This window comes from Callorhinus ursinus, unplaced genomic scaffold (genome assembly GCF_003265705.2).
Source record: "Callorhinus ursinus isolate GAN/ISIS: 27379988/994484 unplaced genomic scaffold, GSC_fseal_2.0 scaffold4, whole genome shotgun sequence".
Classification (NCBI taxonomy): Eukaryota; Metazoa; Chordata; class Mammalia; order Carnivora; family Otariidae; genus Callorhinus; species Callorhinus ursinus.
In genome coordinates, this window is record NW_027397066.1 from 104048847 (window position 1) to 104062249 (window position 13403).

Consider the following 13403-nt stretch of genomic DNA (forward strand, 5'->3'; position numbering starts at 1 on the left):
TTTGTACATGTTTTAAAATACAAAAGGAAAACAGTTTTTTTTTCCTTTTGTTTTTCTTACTAGCAGCTCTTAAACATGATATTTTTGCTTTCTTTTGATGTAAAAAAGCATACTATTCGATCAGGATCTTTAGATGAGCTATCTTCATAATTCTTTGTACAGTAATAGGAAATATTAACATAGTGTGGAAAAAGCTACTTTCTGCTAAAATAATAAAAAAGCTTATAAGCATAAATATTCAGAATAAGGAACACATATATTAGGAAATCATATTTATTAATAATATAATCAATATAGATATAAGTTGGACTCTGATAGTTTCACATAATCTCCCTTCTATCTATGTATAAATACAATAGATGCAAAAATAGTAATTGTTGTGATTATATTACATATAATCTAAGAAATCATCATATTCTCATAGGTGTTCAAATTTAACAGGTGAGAATAAATTTAGCTCAGCTCCACATAATCAACATTAAAATGTTCTATTGGAATGAATGAAATTTGATTATCCAGTCTTGTTGAAAAGACCACAGGTGATCACAACAGATACAGTTTATGAATTCAGCACACCTTCTGCCCCAAACATGAAGATAATATGCTAAATTTCTTTTGTAAGTTTAAACTATAATCTTGGAAAGTCTGTGGATACACTGGCCTCCCGTGATGCATTTGTTTTCTTCTTCAGTAACTCCCATTCTCCAAGTTCTAAGAGCTTATACTTCTCAAAGCACACCTCCTTCTATCTATGATAAATAATTTATATCAACACAATTAATTGATGAATATCAAAGCAATGAAACCAGTTTATTCTTGAAACAGCTGCTATCACAACATAACTTGATAGACAAGGCTTTTTATGTTCCAGAGATATGGTTGCATTTCTTTGTGCAAGCCCTATCAGTATACTTGCAAGCCTCAAGGCTCTGACAAATATTGTTAGTTGACTTGCAGTATTAATTAAGTTAATGATCCAAGATTTAGCTTCACGGTGCTCCAACACATCAGATTTTTTTTTTGTACTAGAAGTATGTTAGAGTAATTCAAACTGCTGCATTCTCTGATAAGCATTATGCCATTAACACGAGAATTTAAGTAGATCGATGTGTGGGGAACAATACAGAATTTGCTGCTGACTTCTAACTGGATAATAGAGCATGAACTTTCCAAACCTGAGAAATTTGCATTTCAAGGCTTTCATTCAAAATTAAATTTAAAATTTAATTCTATATAAAATTATATACTCTTAACACCAACGTGCAAATATGACTATTTTTCTCAAACTCAACAGTAAATTGATTTATTTAACTCCTAGCAGAGTCATTTTTTTACATTTTTTTATATCTATCGACTAGAGAAAAGTAAGAAAATAAAGCTCTGGTTTAAATTAAAATGCAAAATGAAAGGTTGAATTTTTTTCTCTTACTAATATCTATTTATATTGTTGTATACTCAAAGAATCAGATTCCATTGAGAATTTATTTTAACTGTCAAAAGAAATTCATTCTCACACTAATATTTTCTTAGTTTGTAGCTTCTTCTGTCATTTCCGTAGTAGTATCTTTTAATACATAAGTAGGTCTTACTTAATTTGGGGTTTCTTCCCATCCTTAATTTTGGATTAACTGAAATTACCTATAATTTATATTTCCATTAAAATCAGATGTCTATGTTAAATTCTAATTTTGCAAGGGTTAGATAACCAATTTATATAAATTACAAAAAAAACACCCCACCTAATTTTCTTTTGTTGTTATTGTTGAAACCAAAATTTTAAAAGGCAGTCTTTTCCAACAGGATTCAAAAGAAGATATAATTGAGATTTATGGTATCAAAGACTTGTGTTTTTATACACATATATTTTTTCTTAGAGAGCACATATGTCCAAATAGTTGCATAATTGTTCATGACAATGTTCCATAAATTGATTACTCTCTGCTCCCCGTTTCCAGTCTTCCAGAAGTAAAGTTGTAATTTTGTAACTCGCTAACTTGTTTTGTAATATTAGACTAACCACACTTATAAAGTATATTAATCCGTGTATAGTTGACCTTTGACCAAAACAGGTTTGAACTGTGCACGTTCAGTTATATGTATATATTTTTTTATAAATACAGTACTACAGATGTATTTTCTCTTCCTTATCATTTTCTTAATAGCATTTTATTTTCTCTAGCTTACTTTATTGAAAGAAGACAGTACTTAATACATATAACATACAAAATATGTGTTAATCAACTATGTTATTGGTAAGACTTCTGGTCAAAGCAGGCTATTAGTAATTAACTCTTGGGGGAGTCAAAAATTGTATGTGGATTTTCAACTACAGGGGCTGGCTTCTTTACAAACCCAGTGTTGTTCAAGGATAACTGTACTCAATACATGCTACTTTTAACATAATTCTAAAAGAAATTTCCAAAAAAAAGAAAAATGAAACTTTACTTAGTCCAATAGCTCATCTGAATGTTCTTATAGTGGAAAAAAAAATGCAAGGAGTGACTTTCCTGATAGCAAATAAGTAATTAAAAGTATAGCCAATAGGTCTTATTTATTCTCTATTGGACAATACTAATATAAAGGAAAAAAAATCCACTTCTCTAGAGTGATCTGTCAGAAATCCAATTGGAAAACACCATAGGAGAGAGTTCTATGACAGAGCATCTCTCTGGTGTGATATTATACAGGCTTATAATAAAGTTGTTCTGCCTGTTTCTCACATGTAACTCATTGCTGCAATACTTAAAACCTAATTTCTGTGCCTCTAGATTAGTAACTTGTTTATTTTCATTACTTCCCCCTAGAATGGAAAGGTATTCTAAAAATGTTACCGTTTTGCCTTTTAAGGAGGTTCCCAATTTTATTTATAAAGAAAAAAATGTTGTTTATGACCCTGTGATGTAGAGAAACGTGTTTAGTTAGCAGTGTCATGAGGTCTGACTCACGCTTATAATTTTAAACTAGAACAATTGTGGCTACATAATCAAGCCACAAGAAACAGAACTGAATTAAACAAAACTTTGACTGTGTTTTAGGCATAGTAATCATGATGAAATGGATTATCTATGCTCAAAATTAAGTCTAGTGGTGCATATAAAACTTACATGTTTTCGTAAGATATTTAATAAAGGCATTAGTGCAATCATGCTAAGAAGTAGAAAATAGCTTTACAGAAACAATGTCTGTTTAATTAAATAATTAAACCCCCGTATCAATGAATGGAAATAAACAAAGAACACCATAATGTCTCATTGTTTCTGGGAATTGGGAAACTAGAAACTATTCTAACAAATAAATTATTGAAATAATATAAAATTATAGAAAAGTGGCATTAGAACACATTTATATTTACATAAAAAAATTACCACCACCACCACAACAAAAAGAAATGGGACTGGCTATATACTCTACATTGGCCTACCTAGACATTAAGTATTCGCTCACGGCTTTACAAAACCTGGTTATGGGAGCAGACCTACACTGGTTTGTGCCATAGTTTTATAATTTCTTAGGCAAAATATTAGCCTTCAAGAGACTTCTCCTTCATCTATGAAATGTAAATGTTTCCTGTTGCTTGGATTAATCTCCCCCACTGAAATGGAAATGCCATGTTCTGACACTTATCTGTTTTTTTTTTTTTTTCTTCTTTTTTTTTGACTGCCGTGTCCCTATCTTCTAGCCTTCCTGGCCAGTAATAGGCACTCAGTCAATATTAGTTGATTCAACTTAAGATGATCTATGAGAAGTCCTTATAAACTGAAAAATATGCAGGTTAGGTATTAATGTTTTAGAAAAAAGACAAGGTAGGGGTGCCTGGGTGGCTCAGGTGGTTAAGCATCTGCCTTCAGCTCAGGTCATGATCTCCAGGTCCTGGGATCAAGCCCCATGTCGGGCTCCCAGCTCTGCGGGGAGTCTGCTTCTCCCTCTTCCTCTGCCTCTCCCCCTGCTTCTGTCTCTCTTTCTCAAATAAATAAATAAAATCTTAAAAAAGAAAAAAGACAAGGTATACATAACCTGTACTCAAGAATACATATTAAGTATTTGAAATATATGATGTGTTTCCTGATTTCTTATTCCATTTTACAGTAGATATGTGTCAGTGAACGGATATTTCTTGAGAGTGAAAGTATTTTAGTTTGATAAGCTAAATAAGACTGTTTCTTACCTTTAAAAAATCTGAGTCAAGGAAATCTCTACAGTGAGAATTTTACTGTAAAATTTTCAAATCTCATTATAAAATTGAAAAAGGAAGCAACATTGACAAGAGAAAATAAATTCAGTGAAAACATTTAAGTATGTTCACCATTTGTGATTTTCCTGAAAACAGTAGTTCCTTCCAAGATGATTATGTAAATTATTTCCTATTTTAAGCACATCTTTACAATAGGTTAACTAAATAAGATTTTGAACTGAGAGGTATTCCAATTTTCTCATGTCAAGTAAAATATTCTTATATTTCTTTTCTCCAAATATGATCTCTCAGAATAGATTTTTACATATGGCTATAAAGTAATGTTATTAATATGTTTATGCATAAGATTTTTTTAACGAGTTTGATACTTTTCAGGTAAAATGTGTGAATCTTCAGTCAATTACTGTGAATGTAACCCCTGCTTTAATGGTGGTTCCTGCCAAAGTGGTGTGGAGTCATACTATTGTCATTGTCCATTTGGTGAGTATAGCTTAGTTGTTTATATAAAAATATCAATCTGTTTCGGCACACAGTTTAGCAATTTTATTGTATCGTGGTCATGATTGATTAATAAAATCTTAGTTGTTTTACAAAGGAGGTTTTAGCAAAATAAAATTACAAAGGTCTAATATTTTTTAAAAAGTTAACTATGGAAATGCCATTGAATATATTGCTTCAGTTATTACTAGAAAAGTAATCAACTCAAGATAATTGAATTTGATGTTGTCTCCTCAGGACATTTCCCCTCAAATATTTATGGATGACTTCTTTTTAGCCTGGAACCTATCAAAGAAAAAAAAATCTTTTAAGTACTATCTCACATCACTCTCTATTTAAAATCTTTAAGGATAATTAGCCAAAGTGTTTTTTTTGTTTTGTTTTGTTTTGCTGCTTTTCTTTTTTACATTAATTCAACCACTTCTAATAGAAGGATTTAGTAACTAGACTTGAAGTTTTCATGATAGGCTTTTTGTAGATACTGCCAAATAACTAATCACAATTCAGACTAATGTGTTCTTTTGAGGAAGAGAGTCGTTAGAATTTTTCTGTACACATTTGTATTTATTCACCATAATGGAGTGGACTAAATGATTCCTTTCAGATCTCACTCAAATGTTACTCAGCACTGGGACAGCCACGGACTAGGAGAACAGCTTTGGAGAGAGCTTTTATTTTAACTTGGATTGTTTCATCGATTTGTGATTACTACACTACACTTTGAAGGATACTTTACCCCACAATATATTATTCATCTCCAGATGTCCTACAGTAATTAGAGACCCTATCTCTCTCCATAAACAAGAGACAGAGAAAGATATTTTTCTACTCTTTCCTTGAGCAATCACTGAGCTACATGGACTCTGAAAAGGGACTCTCAATGTGTAGTTGCGAATAGAACTTAAAAAGAATCTGAGGTTTCTAGTAATAGTAAAATGTAGTATTAATTCATTTTCAGATAACTCCATGACTCTATCTAGTTTTATTTTCATAAAGCACAACATCAATAGAATGATAAAGAAAAACAGAATTTAAGTATCTAATTGTGAGCCATGCATTTTAGCAATGGTTCTGAGGCCCAGAAATAGAGGGCTTTGTCTAAAGTTAAAAAATAAAAACAAAACAAAACTACCCCAAGATGCTACAGTGACTAGAATGCAATTTTATTTTCAGTCCAGTATGACATTTTCAGTGTCCTTGCATTTTAAAATTTCTCTGAGATTCTCACCAACAATGCCTCTGAAGCAGTGAAAAGCAGATTAAGGTCAAAATAAACACAATTTCAGATCTCCCAAAACATCTTTCAATAATCTCTTATAATCCTAGAGGGTGCTGCTTTTGACAGATAACCACAAGCAGGTTTCATGGCTTAACTTGTGTTTGGAATGAAAGATAAGGGGATTGGAATGAAAAGTGGGAAAAATAATTTTCAAAGTGACTGAAGAAAGGTTTTTACATTGTTAGATTCCTTTACATTGCAGTTGCAAATATGAGGACTTAAGATAATTGATATCAAATAGAAACAAATCGTTACTGCAGTGTAGCTAATACAACAATCGTTGCCTATTGGGCAAAAGTGTCTTGGGGTCCAAATGGACGTTGTCCTCACCCTACCAGAGATCCCGAGGGGACTAGCTCAACAATAAATTAGAGACAGATCACAGATCACAGGGCAAATTCCTCCCTCCATTTCTCCCAGTGGCAAAAACCAAAAAACAAAAAAACCCCAATGATTTAAACTTTGACGTTGTCAGTTGGGAACAGAAGATTTATAAAAGAAAAAACCCCAGAAAACCTTGAAACGGTAATACATGACTTGAGACCAGAGAGATAGAATTAAAAGGACAAAGTATTTTCCTTTTCAAATTGAATGTGGGTGAAACATGCAAATACAAATGACAGATGGAATGCTTCAAACAAATAGCTGGAGGTAGTTACACATGCATCCTATAAAACAACATCTTAACTATAATTTGGAAGTTGGAAAAAAATTTTCACTGTTTACTTTCTCATCAGTGAATGATTTGTTGTTTGGATTTTTAAAATTTTTTTAGATTTTTATTTTTTTAGATTGTAATTTAGAAAAACATAAAGTGCTTAAGATTTTATAAAGGGAGCCTGTATAATGATAACTTCATATGTATGTGTATATATGTGTAACTACCCACTCACAGAATATTTCTTATTAGAGTAATTTTAATAATTTCTCTTGATCTTTATGTAGTTTTATTTCATAGCATTTCATTTGAAGGGCTGTTTTAAAATCTTCCTTAAATTTTATTTTATTTCAAAAACAAAAATCTACCTTTTTCTAGAAACAACAACAAAACTCTTCAAGAAGAAAATATTCCATAAACATTTTCATGCCTGAAAATATCTGAATCAATTTGTATCAAGTATCAATTTGAATAAAAATATAGGACATCTTTCCAGTATCTATATTCTTTCTACATATATTTATATTCAAATGTTTTTAAAGATTTTATTTATTTATTTGTTAGAAAGCATGAAGCAAGGGAAGGGGCAGAGGGGGAAGCAGATTCCCCTCTGAGCAGGGAGTCTGATGCGGGGCTCCATCCCAGCACCCTGAGATCATGACCTGAGCCGAAGGCGGACGCTTAACTGACAGAGCCACCCAGGGGCCCTATATTCAATATTTTTAAGGATTTATTTATTTACAAGAGAAAGAGAGAGACAAAGAAAGAGAGAATGAGGCAGGGAGGGGTAGAGGGAGAAGGAGAGAGAAACTTTAGCAGACTCTGCACTCAGCACAGAGCCCGATATGGGGCTCTATCTCACAACCCTGAGATCACCACCTGAGCTGGAAACAAGAGTCAGATGCTTAACCTACTGGGCCACCCAGACACCCCTATATTTAATTTTTAGGCCCATGTTCATAGTTTTACTAAAATTTAATTTTGAGAGTCCTGAGAGAACACATAGTACAATTTTTTTCTTCAACAATCTATTTTATTTGTATAGTTTATCTTTGCTGTTTCTTTAACTTTGGTTACTCTTTCTGTATATGTAAATAAGGTATATATAATATAGTAAATGTATATTTAATATAAATAAACTTTTAAAATTTGTTGTATATATGCTATATATATAATATAAATTATAAATATAATACTATATGATATATATCATATATTTATGATATGTATACATAAATGTATGACTTATGTTATACATAATATATATAATTTCTATAATTTTGTTACTTTTTAACTTCATTTAATGTTTAAAAATAAATAATATGCATATTTCCAGCACATTTATAATGAATATTATCTCAGCCTTGACAGAGCAGGAAAAGATAAACAACACAAGCTTTTACAGCAGCTTTTAGGCCATTTTAATTTAAAGAACATTTGGATATAAGATGTGGTGCAGTCAAAACAACTAGACAATCAGTAGATCTGGCCTCAGATTTTGGCTCTGGCTCCCATGGTTCTGTGACCTCAGGCAAGTTTTAAATGTTCTGTGAAATGATGGCATTAGTTTCTTCTAGCTGAACAATTCCCTGACTCTAAATTTAACGCATTTATGAGATATGTACAGCCAAAATTAAGGAATGGAACCTTTGCAAGTTAATAAGAATCATGATGTATTGGGCATGGGTTAATTTTCCAATCATTTGCTACAGTCGACTAATATTTGTGGGAAAAGAATTTTGGCGTAGCATCGTAACATCAATAAAACTCATTTTTCAAGTTGAGAAAGAACCAGCACAAACAAGTGGGAATTCTGGGTTTCGGAAAAAAAGCAGAAAGCTATTTTAAAGTAGCCTGTTGTAAATCATACCCAAAGAAGGTATAAAACAAGAAAGAGATAAAAAGTTAAGACAGTTATTTCCTTCCCGAACAGCAGTGATTCCCTTCCCTGATCTTGTGGCTCCTGCAAATACCATGAGGAAAGGGACTAATATTTTTTAAGGTCAAAAGAAAATTTGCCATCCTCAATTGAATTGAAATTGTTTTTGAGAATTATATATTATAAAGGAAGTTATCTCGGTTGAAAATTGCAGCATATTAAAACTTTTAAAAGGTTGACAAACTAATTTTGAAAGGTTTCCAGGAGGGAGTTCTCTTCAGACATACTCCATTCCACTAATTCTAATTTTTACAAATGAGATCTACTTAGATGTTTCCTAGTTGGCCAAAGAAAAACAAATACAGCAGTTTTCACCTCTTGTGTGCTTTAAAGATCATTAATTTGTTTTATTTCAACTTAGTTTAGACAGTTTTCTTTGGAGATTAATACAAAAACGGTTGTTAAAAGCATGATTCATTTTTGTAATTTAAGAATATCTTAATCAAAGTCATTTACTAACACATCACTGGAATTTCATGTATCAATCTGTCAATTCTCCCATCTATAGGTGTCTTTGGAAAACACTGTGAGTTGAATAGCTACGGATTTGAGGAGTTATCATACATGGAATTTCCCAGCTTGGATCCCAATAACAACTATATTTATGTCAAATTTTCAACTATTAAAAGTCATGCTTTACTGCTTTACAACTATGACAACCAGACAGGGGACCGGGCTGAGTTTTTGGCCCTTGAAATTGCTGAAGAAAGACTAAGATTCTCTTATAATCTAGGCAGTGGTACATATAAACTCACCACCATGAAGAAGGTGTCAGATGGACATTTTCACACCGTGATCGCCCGGAGAGCAGGAATGGTAAGACATTTCATTCTATGTTAAAGCTTGTTTACTTGTTGTACATCTGATCAATCAAGCGTTCAAGTTAAAGCATGAGTTGAGGTGCAAATTTGGCCAATTTTGTTATGAACTACAGCAGCAAAGAGGTAATGTCTTTCTTTTGCTCATGACAACTATTTGTCACAAAAAACAACTTGTCTCAAAAAAAACCAAATTGTAGCAAAATAAAGAAAACATCCTAGTGCATAAACATTTCATTTTATACATTTCCTATATATGTTTAAGGCTACATCAGAACTGTACTTAAAGTGGCTACTTTTCTAAGTATCCCAGCCCTAACTGAAGAAACAATTTAAAAACAAATGAAAAAAACTTTCCTACAAATAAATTATTGACAAAAGATGATACTAATACATATTCCAATACAGTAGTGAGTAATTCTTACCAGAACCTCAATGTGCTGTCATCTGTGAGGTCTATGACATGGTATGAAAATGAAGTTTTTGTTTGTTGACTATCTAAGGTATTCTCAGGATTATAAACTCAATAATATTAAAGATTTCGATATTATATTCCATTTAATTATATGGCTCTTATAATAAGATGGTGCGTATTTACTTAGTATTTATGTTCATTAAACAAGTATTTTTCTTTATAAAGGAAAATGCATGATGTATTTTCCCTATTAGTGTTTCAAAACATTTGAGATAGAGCAATAGAATGGAAAGACTTATTTATTTATGTATTCATTTATTTACCTTCCCAACTATCTCTTCATGGATCCCCCCATTTTCAACAACAATCAAGGGTTTTTGAAAAAGTAAATGCTAACAAAAACTATTTTAAAATATTTTTGGATGTTACATCAAGCTTTTAAAATTATAACTACTCTTTAAAATTTACATTTCACCCTTCAAAAGAAATAGAATGAAAAGGCATAAAGTCATATGTTAAAATAAAACTTAGCCAAAAAAAACCCAAAATACATGCTCTGAAATAATTTTTATTTATTTATTTTTTTAAAGATTTTATTTATTTGACAGAGAGAGAGACAGCAAGAGAGGGAACACAAGCAGGGGGAGTGGGAGAGGGAGAATCAGGCTTCCTGCCAAGCAGGGAGCCCGATGCGGGGCTCGATCCCAGGACCCTGAGATCATGACCTGAGCCGAAGGCAGTCGCTTAACCAACTGAGCCATCCAGGCACCCCTGAAATAATTTTTAAATGAAGAAACTTGGGATCTAAATGATTATAGTTCTATCTCTTAGTTCGGTGGCAATCTGAAAAATATAAAAAATATTATAATGAGTTATATGGTTCTGAAACTGATCAAATGAATCGTATATTTGTCTGATGATACAAATATCTTTAATACTAAATTTTGGGAACACTTTATATTGTTGGACTACATATAAGCAACTTGCAGAAAGAACCTAAAATTTTTTTTTGTTTGTTTTTTTTAAAGATTTTTTATTTATTTATTTGAGAGAGAGAATGAGATAGAGAGAGAGCATGAGAGGGGAGAGGGTCAGAGGGAGAAGCAGACTCCCTGCTGAGCAGGGAGCCCGATGTGGGACTCGATCCCAGGACTCCAGGATCATGACCTGAGCCAAAGACAGTCGCTTAACCAACTGAGCCACCCAGGCGCCCTAGAAAATGTTTTTTACCATGTTTTTGCTATTTTTTTCTGTGATCCATAGTTTAAAAGAAAAATTTTTGTGCCCTTTATAATTATAAATTTCATAAAGGCATAAGACAGAGGCAATCTTATTATGTTAATTTTTTTCTGACAAATATAGATAACAAGCAGTCTTTATCAAAGGACAAAATTCTCCATTTGTTTTTCAGAGTACTTTAAATCCATGTGCTTTGGGGCTTTTTTAATGACATCAGATATAATGGTTTTTCTCCCCTTAACTCTAATATAAAATAAGAAAGAAGATTTAAACAACTTTTTAAATACAGAAATATTTTCATACAAGGAAAAAAAAAAGAATAGTGATGGGTCTAAAGATGACCAGATAATCGTATCATCACCATCAAGGTTAGATGTCCTGATATTCATCCACAGAGATCCCCATACCCACTGTGTTGCATTCAGGGTTCTAGCAGGTTATTAGATGTGATCTATTGAAATATATGTGAGAAAACAATAGAAGTATTAGTGAAAATTTGTGAATCATTTTCATTATATGTTGTCTTCCATTTTCTTACGCTGGTGTTAATATTCTGTAACTATAACTTTTTTCTAATATATTTAATTTATAAAATTTTTACTTAACAAAATTACCCCTAAAATTCTGAAAATGAGATCAAAACAAGAATAAAATTTAGTAACAATAATTGCAATTGAGAGCATCGATGTTTGAAAAAGTAATTTATTTAAAAAATCTACTTGAAAAGTACTCATTTGGAGACTTGATTTGATAGTAATTCAAGGTGGCTTTGTTTATTGAAAAAGGGTTGAACTGAAAATAAAAATTTGGTTTATAAATGGTTTATAAATCTCCGCATTTTGATATTAATGCAAAGATTAATATAAATCATATCTAAATTTTTATATATTTGATATTAAATAGGTGCTTGATAAATGTTAGTCATTCTGAGTTTCCAACAACACTGCCCCATATAGCCTTTTGAGGTTAAAAAAAAAAAATCTTTCACTTAATCTCAATAAAGTTTTAATTATGAGTCATGCCTAAAAAGTCACACTGACTTCAGTGAATCCTAATAGGGGTATAACAAATAAAACTTGGAAATAATAATTTTTTCGGTTAGTAATAAGTCAGTATGCTCATTTCTGCCTGAGATTTTTCAAACCAGCCTAATACCAAACTAGTATGCTCAGAGAAGGACATCTGGGAGAATACAGATTTAGAGAATTCCAGCATTCCTTACTATCAGTTTACCCCAGCATAATCAAACCTGACAGAATTAGAACAAACATGTGGAGTCTGCTATCTATATTATATATCGGGGCTTCCATGAGCCGTAATGATTTCCTAATAATGATAGGACCCTAATGGGGCATAGCAGGTAACACCTCACCCCAATTCTCCAAGCATATGTGAGATACCAAATTGCTAAGATGTGGTCAACAGACATTTATGTAGAATAGATGATTTTTATCTGATGACCTCCCAGGTCCCTTTAAATTTCATGAAGATTTAATTCTATTGAACTAGTATTTGGGAGCAAGAGGGAGAGCAAAGAAAGAGGTACTGTGTGTATGCCAAAAGGGATAGAAAAAAAATGCTTTCAGTTCATTTGTAATATGTGGCCATAGTCATCAAGTTTTAAAGAATACCAAATGTGGAAAAAAATACCTTTGTCATTAGTTCTTCAGTCAGGGGAAAAAAATGTCATCCTATTTTAAAGAACATCCAAAATAAGGCCCCTACTGGATTTTGAATCTGTCATTTTCTGCAGTTCAAAAGGATTTTGTTAGAAACTGGCAAAATCATTAACTTCTCAGCTTTGAATCATTGAATAGACAGGATAGAAACATCTCAATTTACAGCAGTACTGGTAGAAAAATTCAACGGTAAGAGAAAGCACATTTAACTTTGAAGATTAAATTGCACAAGCTGCTATTCAAATAAAACTTCCCCTCCGGCGTTCTTTCTTTATGCTGTATCATGAAGCTTTTAGGAAATAAGAAAACTATATTAAGATTGACCGAAATACGATGCCATTATGTAAGGTGGGTTCTTTTTTTTTTCCTATTTGAGACATTCATAAATATCTATGTGATATTCTGTAGTTTGTGATAGCTTTAGGGATCTCTAGAATGGAGGGACATTTTGCATAGTATATACAAAGAGGGATGTGTAAACATTTTGTTTTAGAAATACATTAAAGGGAATTGTGCTTAAGTCAAATAGTCAACATGAATGACACAAATTGTATCGCAAAAACCTAATATTGCTTTTGAGACTGAATGTCACTCAATTATTATAGAACACTGGAAAAAAATTAACTATTGAAAGAGTTAACCAAATGGGGCATGAAATTCTTGACACAGAATTGGAAGTGTAATTG

General features: G+C 31.9%; 1 protein-coding gene across 1 annotated transcript in view; it reads left to right on the forward strand.

The window, feature by feature from the left end:
- Positions 1-13403, forward strand: part of FAT4 (FAT atypical cadherin 4) — a 172241-nt gene that overhangs the window by 142518 nt on the left and 16320 nt on the right. Inside the window, exons 10-11 of the mRNA XM_025873981.2 lie at positions 4568-4672; positions 9075-9382. Coding sequence (XP_025729766.2) covers positions 4568-4672; positions 9075-9382 — 413 coding nt within the window. The remainder of the gene's footprint in view (positions 1-4567; positions 4673-9074; positions 9383-13403) is intronic.